We start from the raw sequence: 15,331 nt of genomic DNA on the forward strand, positions 1-15,331 counted from the left end.
AATAATAATAATAATTAATAATAATAATAATAATAATAATAAGTACTGACCAGCATGTGCCAGCGCCTGAGGGTCAGTACTGACGAATAGCCACTCCGATTGCATATGATAAAGCCTGCATCTGAATGTCTTCTTTATCTTCCAAAACCGCTGGGATTTTACTTGACTTACTGTGTCAATGCTAATTTTCATTTCCTTAATATCTTTGGACAGTAAGTAATGCTACAGATACAACGTCCTTGATGAATCCTCACATAAAGAAATCATCGCTTGGAAGAAATTATGTTCCCCTTCCTCTGAGTATATCCGACCTAATCAAATCATTACTACAGTCGATATTGCATAATATGTAAAAAGTAACAGAGAAATTATGGCATCCTCCGCTACGTGTAACTATTAATGCATCTGTATCTCAATATTATGGCTAAAATCTTGATAAGAGAAAGTAAGTTCTTCTTTATGAGGAACGTATTTCAGGGAAAAAAGAGTGAAGATGACTGTCAACATTTATTGATGGAGGAAGATTAAGTTTGTATTCACCCGACTGTCAAGTTTGTGTTTCATTTAATTTATTTTGGTATTGATTGATCTATTGCAATCTTGATGAGGTTGATTGGTAAGAGAGATTCTAAAGACCTCGTTTTTTGTTTTTTGGTTATGTTTTTTTCCCAGCGCCAGTAAAAAAGGAAGAAGATGAGAGAATCGCATATTTTTTAAAGACAGAATGGTCCAAATGTAGTAGATTTCAAGAGCAAACTACCAATTTGCTTAGTTGTAGTTTGACATCACCAAAAAGTCCCATCCAGATACAAGTACAAAAAGGGATATACCCAAATGCTTACAAAATACAATATTTAAAACAACAAAACTTAAACAGTACTTAACAAAGATATGATTTACAAGGAAAAACTATCCACTTCCCAAACTGATAAAACACATTTGACTGTTTGCCAAGCCAAAGGCTCGGGCCAAGACCAGGACAAAACGACGTGATCTTATTCCAAGATAAAAAAAAAAGAAAGAAAAAGAAACAGATACAGACGTATAGGGGATAGACGACAAAGCAAGAGTGATCTCTCTGCCCCCCCCCCCCCCCCGCATGGGAGGTCAAAATACGTCTCCCTGGACCTCCAGCTCTGTAGCCTGCTACATCTGACCGTGTGTGTGAGTGTGACGAGACTTTATTTGATAATTTGCAGCAAAAATATATATCTATCGATATGTCACAGCTGCATATGATTAGGATGTGCTGAGTTGCATAATTTGGAAGTTCTCATATCATCGGCTTGGTGTTATCTATCCTGTTGTCAGTGGAGGCCGTAATGAACAGTTGTGTTATATGAAATTATAACCTGAAGGTATTTGCTACACAAAAGTGTCGATGGTAATTTTATCGGCTGTTTTTATTATTATTTTTTTAAAATATCGCGTGTTAATTTTGCCTTTTTTTAAAAAAAAACACCCTGTATAGTGGGTTTTTTGTTTTTCATTGTTTGGGCTCCTAAGTGTCACTACTTTGTCAATGATTGTCAATAAAGCAGTCTCTCCTCTACTATGTTCTGACATTTAAATTCCTTGCAACCATTGGATATATCATACGTTTTTAATGTGCTGTTTACTTTAATTATACAGTTGTGCTCAAAAGTAACGTTACATTTTTATATGCTCTCCATGGAAGGAAACATGCATTAAAGTCAATAAAATAGTATACCATGTTAAAGAAAATTATATTCTGCTTACAATGGTACCAAATATATTCATATATTATTTTTACATCAATTCCAGCAAAATATGGTGGTTTGAAGGTACCCACTTAATGATGCCTATTTGGTAAAAATAGAACTGAACACAAAATAATGCATTCAATGTATCTGTGAAAATTTCCCATTCGGGTTCAAAGAAGTTGCACGTTCCTCAACATTTGTTGACAACAAATTCAGCTTTCTGTTGTTGATTGATTGATTGCCAGCTCTTTACCTTGCTCTGACATCGTGATCTAGATGTGCTTCTAAAATTTATATGACAAGATCGATTAACACCCGAGCAGCCAACATTAATATGCCAAAAATGAATTGTGAAGAATGGACAAGGTTGCTTGGACATATGAACATTGTATTCGATGTAAGGACATACACTCCTGGAAACTAGGTGAGAAGTTGCCAGGCTTCTCCACCATTAAGAGGAGACACTGGATGGTAACAATCGACTTCGGTCGAGAACCTGCCTTACGGCAACATTGCTTCATAAGTGGGGACTTTCCACCAGTCCAACATGCACCCGATGTGGGAACAAACTCGAAACCGCAGAGCATCTAGTTGAACGGTGTGTTGTGACGAAGCTTCGGGGCAGGACGGTGCACGAGTGCGGTAAAGAATTTGCAGATTGGGTCGATCATTATAACATAGTAGTGTGAGCACCATTAGAAGATGTTGATCTAAACAGGGTGGCTTATATTTTTAACATATCTCAAATGTCCGCCTGTTGCTTAGCCCGCAAGCGTTATCTTTTTTAATGGATCGGTTTATGTGACAAGCCCTGTCATCAGATACGAATCCCATGGAACAAATGTAGTCTCAAATCATTTCATTCATTTAATCCTTTACATTCCTTGTGGAACATAGGGCTTCAACACATCTCCACCCTATTCTGTTCTGTGTCTTCTTCTTCATCTCTCCTCAGGACATTCCAGCCATTTCACCTCTTCCTCACAAGACCTTCTCCATGTTTTCTTTGGGTTCCAAACCCTCCTTTTTATTTTTACGCGAGGGTTCCAGTTCCAGTCCACAGCTTGTCTCCTACTGTCTGTTGTTGATTTTCTGAAATTGTATTGTGACCAATCCATTCCATTTTCTTGTTTAGATTTGTTTGCTAATTTCCTCTTCTCCAGCTTTTAACCACAAGTCTTTATTACTGATTTTCTCAGGCCATCTGATACCGAGTATGTTCCGAAGGTTTGACGTTTTTGACAAAGAGTATAGGTCACTATCTAGGTTTCTGAGTCACACAGATGGACTGCTTTTATTTTAGTGTTGTATATTTTGAATTTGTTTTTCAGTGATAGATTTGTTGATTTTCTTATATTATAGGTCTGAGTATGTTAAATACATGCCTTGCTTTTCCTATTCTAGCCTCTATGTCTTCATCTGTTTCTGCAGCTGTTGGAACAATGCTACAATGCTACCCAAATATGTGCGGTCTCAAATATAAACTATTAAAAACTGCCCAATTTCAAGAGGTGACAAAGGTGAACTTTTTACTTTTATAACTGAAATTTGAACCAAGATAATTACGGAAAGTGTCTACAGTGTCGAAGAGGCGACATTGAAGGCCATTGCTTGACACTGACGGGGTCACATAAAATATTGATTACTAAAACTATTTCTATCACGTTGCGATTCTAAGTTTTTAAATATTTTTATTTACTGTACAACAATGGTGGCTTACCTGCAAATATCTCTGTGATTTTTTAAATCCTCTAACATTCCCCGTTCCGTTGATATACAACACTTGTGTTATGTAAAGATGGTCACCAGAAAAAAAAAAATAAACGTAACATTCCTTTTGATCATTACTGTATATTATGTAACCATATAATATTTGAAAAGGTGATTTTTATCTAACATCAAAGCCTGCTCCCATATTTTTCACTATTTATTAAGATAGGCGAGGTTGACAAGTGGATAAGACATCGCACTATCATTAGGAGTGGGCGGGTTAAAAACCCGGTTTCGTTTCATCGTTCCTTCCCTGATAAAGGAACATAATCCTTGATGGTCGCTTTAAAATGCTGGGCTGCTGTTGGCTTTTGTGTCATCGTTTTTAAAAGATAAAGTATATAACACTACAAATGAAAAGGAGAGAACCCCCCCCCCCCCCACCAAAAAATTTATGTTAATCGTAATGCGTGTTATTTCTAAATAAACTAAGACCAGAAGTTAAACATATATATATATATATATATATATATATATATATATATATATATATATATATATATATATATATATATATATATATATATATATATATATATATGTGTGTGTGTGTGTGTGTGTTGTTTAATTGTTGTTGAATGTCTGAAATTGACAACAAATACTCGAGTAACAATTCTCCTATCAAGCAATTTTGTTTGCTTGTCTTACATTGATGTGTCAATATATTACAGCATTAAGTCGTAATTATAAATGTACTTACCCAAAGTCCAACCACTAGAACGGCTACAAAATAAATAACAACACACAAGATATCAACTATTTCCAAGGTTTCCACCATGATTGGTTTAAAATAATTATCAATGTATTAAAAGCATTAGGATGAAAGCGATAAGTGTCTTTCACTGCACACAAAAAGCTTCAATCACTATAACGGTTAGATAATTCACGGCAGAGTGCAAACTAGTCAATTGTGTCATACCCATGCTCAACCCAAAGTTAATGTATTCAGTTTTGTTTGACAGCTGATGCCTGAAATGTAGATAAAGCATTGTTTATCCACAGAACCGTTTAATTCAAAATCGGTAAATTGGAACATTTGTTAAAATTAACAATTTCTCAATTTACTGAATATGTTTAGCTCAATTTACAACTGTTTTTTTCCACAGTAGTAGTAGTAGTAGTAGTAGTAGTAGTAGTAGTAGTAGTAGTAGTAGTAGTAGTTGTAGTAGTAGTAGTAGTGGTAGAAGTAGTAGTAGTAGCAGTAGTAGTAGTAGTAGTAGTAGTAGTAGTAGTAGTAGTAATAGTAGTAGTGTAGTAGTAGTGGTAGAAGAAGAAGAAGAAGTAGCAGTAGTAGTAGTAGTAGTAGTAGTAGTAGTAGTAATAGTAGTAGTAGTAGTAGTAGTAGTAGTAGTAGTAGTAGTAGTAGAAGTAGTAGTAGTAGTAGTAGTAGTAGTAGTAGTAGTAGTAGTAGTAGTAGTAGTAGTAGTAGTAGTAGTAGTAGTAGTAGTAGTAGTAGTAGTAGTAGTCGTAGTAGTAGTAGAAGTAGTCCTAATAGTAGTATTTATCTTAATCACTAATACGGGTGTTGAAAAACATCAAATTCTTAACATTTTGAAATCTCGATATTGAGATAATGATCAAAATTTACCCTTATAAAAGACACACATTTTTCAACTGTTACCAGACGTGTACTCATTTGCAGGTCTGATAAACTAAATTGTTATGGGCCCATTGGTGTAAAGGAAATACTCTCCAACCGACGCAAAATATTGTCCATTACAACAATGCCTAATCAAGCCCATAATTGCCTTCGCCAACCTGTGCCCTAATGGAAGCGTTTTAAAGCAAAATATCATAGGCAAAAAAACGGAGACATGCATAATTATGGAGACTTAGGTATATTTATTCTGTTCCCATTTAGTTGACATTCATTGCCGATTTGCTGACAAAATCATTCGTAAAACTCATTCAAACCAACCTTTACAATGATTAAACAAAATAACGGCATTTTAATTTTTAAAAAAAAGTCTTTAACTCTGAAATGCATAAAACAAAGTCTTATTTGAACACAAAGTAAATGTGAAGTTAACGGAAAAAAATATTACCGATGCCAGAATAAAACCTGGGGTCCACAACTGGCGAGCGGGTCTGCACGTCGGTAACCCAGGAAATCGCTGGACAGGTGAGCGATAAATGTGTTGTATAAATATTATTGTGTTGATAATAGGGCAGAGAACCAGTAACATCACACTTCCGGTTCCAAACTTCTCGGAAGTGTGTATGTAACCAGTCCTTCTGAGGTCCAACAATGAATAGTTTACATATTGAATCGTGAGGTGGCATATTTATTTCTGTAGCAGGATGTATAGACAGTTTCTGAATAAAAGAACGAAAATGGATGATCTTTATTATGACCAGCATGTATTTAGACTAGAGAATAAGATGTCATCACTCTTAAACCAGACCAATTACTATAGTACAATGTGCCAAATCCTCGGGAAGAGAAGTTTTACAACTCTGAGATTGGAGCCATTTTCTTTTGACATCACACTATTTCCCCTATTGACATTCTTCAGAGTCAATGGCATTTTGTTCTCCCACAGCTGATTCTTGTTTGTTCCTGTTTTGTTCTTATTTATTTAGTCCTTGTTATTTTGAATGGGGAAACCTTTGACAAAGATAACCGTTTTGGGGGCGTCACTGTTTTGGATTATAATGTCCTCGACCTCGTCTGATGTGTCATTGAAATGTTACCTTGATGTGTATTAAGTGTTTGTAAGTATGTCGTCAGGCATCAGAAGTATTGTTTTGTAATAAATGTTTATTAATTTTAAACGTTTAGTTATTCCTTTTGTTTAATACAATATCTTGGTCGTCACCTACTCACGTATTCCTAAATGTGTGCACACTTACGGAAGTTGTCCAATCTACAAGACTTGGGTACGTTCTGCCTATCTCTATTTCTCTTCTTCTCTGCATCTTGGCTCATCATAATCTTATGATGTGAGTCAGGGGTCTTCTATCTGTGGGTCCTCCTATACTACGTTACGGGCCGCTTTTGTCTGCTGTCTTAGAACACAGCGGTATCCTTGAACCCTATAATAGACAACCCGTAACATCTGGCACCCAATAAGGGACCATTTTCTTTCATAGAAATTTCCAAAGACCTTTTCTTTGTAAATTTTGAAAAGTCTTTTCTCTTTTCTACGATAAAATATAAATTTTAAAATTTCGTACCCTCCGTAAATTTTAGGTTAAAAAAAAAACCCATTTGTTAAAATTAATACTAAACCTAGTAATATGTTCAGTGAATCTAATCGCTAACATTTTGTTCATTTTATCCCTGTGTGAGTAGTGTTTATTGTGACACTTAGATGATATCGACAAGAACTCTTCAACAAAAATTAACTCTTATTTTATTCATGTCATGAATGACTTTCAATTCATTCTCAGAGAGAGTGATCTGAACATCTTTTTCAACTACTTGAATAATGGAATATTCTAAGGATTTGATTTATGGCTACATAATCAAACTTGATATTTTATAGAGCGCGATATCCTCTAAGTGCTCAACGCGCTTTACAAGGGGTCCCTAGAGAACAGCAACACTTAATATGTAGGACGAGTCATGAAGCGTGTTGGACGATATTACAGTTTATTTTTCCGACAGAGACAATGCCAGGTACTCATTTTCACCTGAGAAAGGTGAAAGAATGTGAGTAAAGGGATTTTCCAAGGACTCAACTATGCGCCTCTCAGAGCAGGACTCGAACCCAGGACGTTCCGAGGGGGGGGGGGGTGTTAAAATGATTGACATTGACTACTAGAAGTTGACTTCAGCCCTCATAATGAACTAATAATAACCGTTTAGAGGTCAGACGACTACTCTATTACAACGAATTAGGGGAAAATAGTGCCCTCTCCATGCTTAAACATCCAATAAACTCTTAGGGTGTTTCCAAGACAACGGCTTGTCTCATGATTCCCACTACTGGCACAGCAAATAGGATTCAATAGTCTGATGTCATGTCCGCCCAGCAACGAGCAGCTTGGTTCTAAACAAAAGAAAATCGGTACTTTTTATTCTTCATGCTGCCTAGAACGTTTTCACATGTCATGTTATCAGAATGTACAAAAGTCAAAACATGATCAGATTTGTAATGTTTTTCTCATCTGGATAGACTTTTATGCTCGTCGAAGAAGTATTACATAAGGTCGTCCGCCATTGTCCCGAGAGTTTAGAACCAGTTGCTAAGTTACTATGCGTCATTACGAGGGAAGTGCCGTCACGACTTTTGAAGCTTATTGCCAGGATTGTGTCTGATAAAAAAGTAACTAGTGCAACCATTTCATTACATTGTAAATACATCTCATCTTTTGTTTTTTCTTGTAAGGGCCATTATCCAGAGACTAGGATTACATGTCGTAGGTGGACGGACAATCAGAATTGACTGGACTCTCAGCTATAACAAAATGTGGAACAGTGTCTCCAAGTGCGGATAAATGCTTCTGTTTACAACCACCTCTCTCATCTCCACCCTTTTTACAAGTCTATACAAAATTATAGGCTATTATCCAAAAAATCCTAAGAGGAATGCCCCAACCAGGGCTATTAAAACTGCAGCGACTGCAGTAATCTTTGCTGAAGTTTTGCTCTCGGAAATGTCAGTCATATTCTTTCTGATGATTTCTCTCTCCTCTTGTGATAACTTGGGTTTGGGTGTATCGTCCTGTCCACACATCCAGTTGTAAAGCCGTCGCCTTACAGATTTCTTTTGGAGTTTCTGTGGTTCTGGTGACATCAAAGGGAAATCAAATGATAAAGACAGGCGTTAGTTATAAAAGGAAAAACAATTGAATTTCATGATCTAATGAAATTAGATGTAACTTTATGTATAGTGGAACGTTTATAATAATAATAATAATAATAATAATAATAATAATAATAATAATAATAATAATAATAATAATAATAATAATATAATAATATATAAATGACGGTAATAATAATAATAATAATAATAATAATAATAATAATAATAATTAATAATAATAATAATAATAATAATAATAATAATAAAATAATAATGATAATAGATAGATAATAATAATAATAACATTAATAATAATAATAATAATTATAAATAATAGTAGTAGAATACGTAATATAATAATAATAATAATGACGTAATAATAATAATAATAATAATAATAATAATAATAATAATAATAATAATAATAATAATAATATTAATTAATGTATAATATAAATAATAATAATAATAATAATAATAATAATAATAAAATAATATATAATAATATATAATAATAATAATAATAATATATAATAATTAAATATATGAATATTGAACCTATGAACAGAAAGTGTGACCCATGTCTCAAATGGTATTATGTCGGATAACCAGATACCAAAAAAAAAACGAAAACAAATTAAATGTAAACTGGTCAAAAATTTGAATTATTGCTATTTAGCATTCTAAGATACGATATTCATTCTCTTTAATAAAACATACAAACTCATTGCAAGTCGGATATTTCTGGCAATAAATTAAATTTTCAGCATCTTAATCATTCCGACATAATTCCGTATTGAGACGAAGGGTCACAAATGTCCACATTCTGACATGGAATCCACAAACTACTAGGGTTTTTAAAAAAATAATGTTTAAAGAACTACAAAAAGCCGTAACTCACTCAATCCTAGAGATTTTTGTTACTTTTTAAAATAGGAGAAAAAATGTATTAAAAATGATCGTGTTATAGTAATTTTACTTCAACTACCATTAACATGAAAAAACTAAAAACACAAGCTTTGATACTACGCCTATAATTTGTCTCATAAAAATGTAATAAATAGGCACGGGGTAACCCGGGTAAAATACGGATTTAGTCGGTGTTAGGGTTGAGTGAGTTAAACAAAGCATCAAGGCTATTCGGCAAATATTAAAGATTTTACCTAGGTTGAAATCGTCGTCCTCCTCATCAAGACCTAAATCGTCTTCTGAGTCGCTTTCCTCAGGGGGTAGCGGATTGTGGCGAGTCCACCAGGTGACTCGTCGTAGCTAGAGGGAGGAAAGAATGGTCTTGAATGTATTATACTTTATACTGTATTGATCCTTTATGGAAATTATACCGTAGTGTCACAATAGTATAAATATAATAACAAGACAATTCCACATGCTGGTCATTAATTAATTAATCCATACATTCATGCATTCATTCATTCAGAAGTACATATCTGTGACCCGTTGATCTAACTTCTGAAGTAGCGTTTTTGCCAATCCGCTGATCAAACCTCTGATGTCAACTTTTTCTTTTGTTTCAAGATGATCAGACATCTTGACTCTGATGTTAATTCAGAGTTTTGATCATCTGGTTTTTAGTTCAAGGTAGACGGACAAGTTCTGAGCTATCCACTTTAACGTGATCGAATTACGTTGTGTAAAAAAAAAATAATTGAGCTTTTATGTAGAGCAATATCCACAAAACGCTTTACAAAGGGTCCATGACAAACAGCAACAGGTAATATGTAGAACGAGACATGATGCCTATTAGGCGATAATATAATTTTTTTCCGACAGATACAACGTTGCTAACAGCCAGGTACTCATTTTACACCTGAGTACGGTGAGAGAATGTAAGTAAAGAACCTTTTCCAATGTCCCAACTATGCGCCGAGCGAGGCCCAACCCAGGACCTTCCGATCCAAAAGCGTGTCATACCACAAGACCACATAGCTGCATAAATGTAAATATATAAATTATGTATAGTGGGTTTTCGTGGATTAAAAAGAATGATTTAAGGGGCGGTTTGGGTCTAATTATTAGGAAAATCCTTAGAAAAATTGATTTTGAGATTTTGGTGGAAAATTATATTTTATTATCTTGATAGAAAAATTAAATTAAAAAGTCAAAAATCAAAATAGACTATAAAAAGCACGAAAAAACAGTCGAAAAGTACAGGTATAAGAATATGTGAAAACGACCATTATGCTATTTTCTCAATATGTCATTTTTCTAAGGGTATGGGAAACTGTTAAACGTTTCTCAGAATCTATTCAATGAAATTGTCTGAAATTTTCCACAGTTAGCACAGAGATAATGTATTATGTCACATCAGAGAGATTTTTTTGATAAGATATGTGAATTTTAAATTATAATCCTAATTTTTAAGGTCAATTTTGTAATAACATTTTGATTCTCAACTTTGTAATGTTCTAAGTAAAAAATCCATAAGCTAAAGCCGTAAAATATCTCTCTGGTGACACACTATGGTACACTGTTGACAAGAGGGAAGAATATGGAGGTCATTCTTTCATTAGTTTTTGTGGAACGTTTGCCACAAGATTGTTATATTTTTCTATGTCAGACCCCCAAATTAGGTCGCAAAATGGGTATCAAAACAGATAAATAAAATTTTTCACCATAAAAGTTGTTTTTTTAAAAACCTATATTGACGATAGAGAATGATTAAAACTGCCCAATATAGGTAATTAATTTTTTTTTAGAAAAGACCCAAACCGCGTGCCTATAATATAATTTCAATCTCAATTATTTTGTTTCACATTTTATGAGGGCTGTAGTGACAATGGACTCCAGGTATAGCATATAATGCATTACATATATTCAATTTGAGCTGCTGAATTATCAGATTCTGAATGACGTTGCGGTTTGGATTAAAACCCATTATCTTCCGGTTATGGTTTAGATGCTTTACTAGTAGAGATAATGTACGAAATAATGATTGACTGTTTTAAAATAATAATATCCCAACCATCTGTTCTCCCCCCGTTACTATGATGTCAAGAATGTCGAGTAGATATGTACGTAAGCAAGGCGTCACAGTTTTACACAAGTATTTGGAGAAAGAATATACTCCGATGGTGTGCCACTCATTACATGCAGCGATTAAAAGAAATAATTTGACAAAAAATGGCAGACCTTGGGACATTTTTACTCCATCGACTACATGACACGTATAAAAAAGAACCTCACACGAAAGAAGACAGTACTCCATACAAGGTACATTACTCGACATACAACTTCTTGTCATTTGATGAATTCTTCCCACGGCAGGGGGATTTCCAGGGAAAAGACAGGCTGTTTTTAGAGAGACGTATTTTCTGAACCATAGACCACTTTTAAAAAGTCTCCTACACAATTATTTTCTAAGGACCTGTATCGTGTCATATACCAATTTAAAGGGAAATGAACGGGCAATAATAATATAGAACTTATTAGTAATTGTGTATTTGCGATTTTTGAACAAATATAATTAAAGTCACAATGTTTCTAACACGAATGTATTTTTAAATTCAAAACTTTTCCTCTTACCTCTAATTTTATTCACTTTGATAACACCAATTAGTAATCCAATGCAAGAAATTTATGTAAAAATCTATTACAAACAAAATTAACTTTGAGGTGATACAAAATGACCACTGACTGGTTGTCATGTTATGACTGATTTTGTATTTTCACTTTTTGGAAAGAATGTGAGAAAACAGCTTGCTTATCAGTATCAGACTAATCAATAAGTATTCTACCTAGAATCTAATAACCTCCTAAATTGCACATCCGCATATAAAACTAATGAATTTAAATAAAGCGTGTATGCAATGATTACTTGGTGTTGAAAGAATAAACTTGTATTGTTATTTTTATTCTGAATTTTGAAAAGTTTCCTATTGAGGATCTGGTGTGTTGTCACCATCGTCAATAGTAACTGGACTATCTATCTAGCTATCAATTATTTTGTCACTAAAATCACTGTCAACTGTCTGCATCATAACATTTGCTGTCTTTATTTACTGTCTAAACATTCAAATTCACTATTATCAAAAGATATGTCCATTACAAAGTCTAAAAAACGGGGGTTTTACTAAACGTTCACTATTTTTCTGGTCAGCCATTGTCTTAGCAACATCAAAACGTAAGTTAGAAAATAGTAAACACTGGACAGAAAACTAATAGAAGGCTCAAAGGGAAAACAAGCTCTACTCAATGAGAAATGAATTCCAGTTTTGTTTTTGGCGTCACCAAGCTATTATAAAAGTAGGATTTTAGTTAAAGAAACAAATACTATGCTTAAATGGACCATCGGTTATCCAGATGGCTGCCGTTTTTGAGCTAGGCGGAACCATTGGTATTCCAGATGGTGTGCCGTAGTAAGAGCCAAAATCAAGCCAGGAAAGTTGGTAGGAGTCCCAACTGTTACTGACCTAAGAGCTCTTTGTTTTGGACCAGATGGAAATATTCTGTCTAAACTGGACCATCCGGACAACTGGAATCTGCTTCTCCGATCAATATGAGTGATGGAAGAGCACCCAACGCAGTTTTACGCCAATCAGAGGAAGATCTACTCAGAGAAATACAACCATCTCCGGTAGATAAAACCAACTTGGCCAAAAGATGCCCATGGATTTTACAATTTGCCACACTGATTGGATTCTTACAAATATTATTGTACTTGATTTGTAACTTATTTGGTCTACACTGGACGAATATTTTCATGTTAAATATAACGAAATATGGATTTTGTATATAGTTCATGTTGCATTTATTTGAAAATAATGATTGAAATTTTTACCAATAAATAATTACCCCCCCCCCCCACACACACACACGCACAGACAATCACATAAAATATGAAAAATGGAAGAGGGGGGGGGGGGGCGGTGAACAAACAAAAAGGAATTTAAAAATGAATCAATCTAAAAATTTTAAAAGGAAGTATAAAAAAATTAACACCGCAAAATCAAAAACAAAATAAAAGACACACATACACACACAAAAAAAAAAGAAAACACCAAAAATAAATCGATTCCAGATGAAATATATCGTATAGTACCATAAGACCAGTGATGGAAAATATTCAATTTTGCTAAACTTTTGTCTGAGGTTGAAATTAATTTTTGCTATAATGTGTAATGATTAAAGGTTGATATTAATCTTCAAAGTATACTGAAATTAAATAACTCAATCACTTTCATCTCCTACAACCTGATGATGATGATAATAATAATGACAATAATACAAATGATGATGATGATAATAATAATAATAATAATAATAATAATAATAATAATAATAATAATAATAATAATAATAATAATAATAATAATAATAATAATAATAATAATAAATAATAATAATAATAATAATAATAATAATAATAATAATAATAATAATAATATAATAATAAATAATAATAATAATAAAATAATAAAATAATAATAATAATAAATAATAATAATAATAATAATAATAATATATAATAATAATAATAATAATAATAATAATAATAATAATAATAATAATAATAATAATAATAATAATAATAATAATAATAATAATAATAATAATAATAATAATAATAATAATAATAATAATAATAATAATAATAATGTCCTGTTCATTCCCATATGATTCTTTGTTTTGAAGGTAGGGTGGAGAGGCTTGTCGTCCAGATGTTGACACTTAATTTTACATTGTCTGGTATTTGCGGAGTTTGAACGATGAAGGTAGATTAGAGTTTGCCCTGTCATGTAGGTGTGAAATTTGGTGTCAACTGGAAAATGCCATTTCGATACGTATTTCTCCTCTATTTCATCTCTACTCTACTTCGACAGATAGCCCGGCGACGAAGAAAATTTGGCTTTGGCAAATTTTAAAAATTAATTTCATTCTGGCGATTTCCCTTGTCCATGTTTAATAGCTAATAATTATTATTATCCTCCTATTATTTGCAATTAACATTTTTGAAATTGTCTTTGTTGGGCGACTGAATGGAGATAATTCATGTTAGGAAAGCTGTCACAGTTTGACATTCAGGCAATTTATTGTCTTTTGATAAAATTAATTGCAGTAAGTGACAGCGGTAACGTAAGGGTTATGGGATACTCTAAATAAATTTTATTCACGTTTCGACACAGCAAACAAATTTGATATTGAAAATGAAAAACATAAATTAGACAGGGCTTTGGAAGATGAAATGACTATTGAGGTCAGTGAAGAAGAAACGAGATTCGTATTTTCGAAACTAAACGAGAGGAAGGCTGCTGGGCCGGATGGATTGAAAGGAAAATTATTAAAAGAATGTGCCCATCAGCTTTCCCCCATTTATACACATATTTTTAACTGGTCCCTCCAATGCGTTTCGATCCCTGAAATTTGGAAAACTTCAAAAATTATTCCTGTTCCAAAAAAAGAAAAACTTGAAACTATGAACGATCTCAGACCTGTTGCACTGACTTCAATAGTCATGAAATCTTTAGAAAAACTTGTTCTTGTTAAAATTAGGAATCAGTTTATGCCATTGAGTGATAGTCATCAATTTGCTTACAAACCAGGACGTGGCGTAGAGGATGCCATTTTGCTGTTTACAAACAACATCTACAGGCATCTAGATCACGCTAGGAGCTATTGCAGATTGCTTTTTGCAGATTTTTCTTCAGCGTTCAATACAATGCAACCTCAGTTGGTTGTTCAAAAATTGACTAGTCTGAATTTAAACAAGTATATAATTGCTTGGGTGCTCGAATTTCTTACGGAGAGAGCACAATATGTTCAATTAGGACAAAACAAATCTTCCTGTATAACTACAAATATTGGTGCTCCTCAAGGTTGTGTATTGTCCCCTTTATTATTCACAATATACACGAATGACTGTAGAAGTCAAAACCTGAGTGTACCTTTAATAAAGTTTGCAGATGACACCGCTCTTCAAGGCCTCATAACAAATGGCAACGAAGTGGCTTATAGGCAAGAAATTGATAGATTTGTGTCTTGGTGTGATGCCCACCACCTAGAGCTTAACATAAGCAAGACAAAGGAGCTAGTGATTGACTTTAGGAGAGTGAAGGAACCGATAGAACC

At 33.5% G+C, this 15,331-nt stretch overlaps 1 protein-coding gene and 2 pseudogenes across 3 annotated transcripts in view; all 3 read right to left on the reverse strand.

The window, feature by feature from the left end:
• LOC144971886 (sodium/glucose cotransporter 4-like) overlaps positions 1–4,365 on the reverse strand; it is a 66,963-nt pseudogene extending 62,598 nt beyond the window's left edge. Inside the window, exon 1 of the transcript XR_013645186.1 lies at positions 4,195–4,365. The product of XR_013645186.1 is annotated as a sodium/glucose cotransporter 4-like (transcript). The remainder of the gene's footprint in view (positions 1–4,194) is intronic.
• A 948-nt stretch (positions 4,366–5,313) lies between these two features.
• Positions 5,314–15,331, reverse strand: part of LOC144971567 (sodium/glucose cotransporter 4-like) — a 132,946-nt gene continuing 122,928 nt past the window's right edge. For both annotated transcript variants that reach the window (XM_078912609.1, XM_078912610.1), the window contains exons 13-14: positions 9,412–9,793; positions 5,314–8,226 (exon numbers count right to left, since the gene is read on the reverse strand). In XM_078912609.1, coding sequence (XP_078768735.1) covers positions 9,745–9,793 — 49 coding nt within the window. In that variant the 3' untranslated portion in view covers positions 5,314–8,226; positions 9,412–9,744. The remainder of the gene's footprint in view (positions 8,227–9,411; positions 9,794–15,331) is intronic.
• Positions 12,716–15,331, reverse strand: part of LOC144971646 (uncharacterized) — a 19,357-nt pseudogene continuing 16,741 nt past the window's right edge.

The sequence above is a fragment of the Berghia stephanieae genome, chromosome 4 (assembly GCF_034508935.2).
Source record: "Berghia stephanieae isolate SIO BIC M18660-M18661 chromosome 4, UCSD_Bste_1.3, whole genome shotgun sequence".
Lineage (NCBI taxonomy): Eukaryota > Metazoa > Mollusca > Gastropoda > Nudibranchia > Aeolidiidae > Berghia > Berghia stephanieae.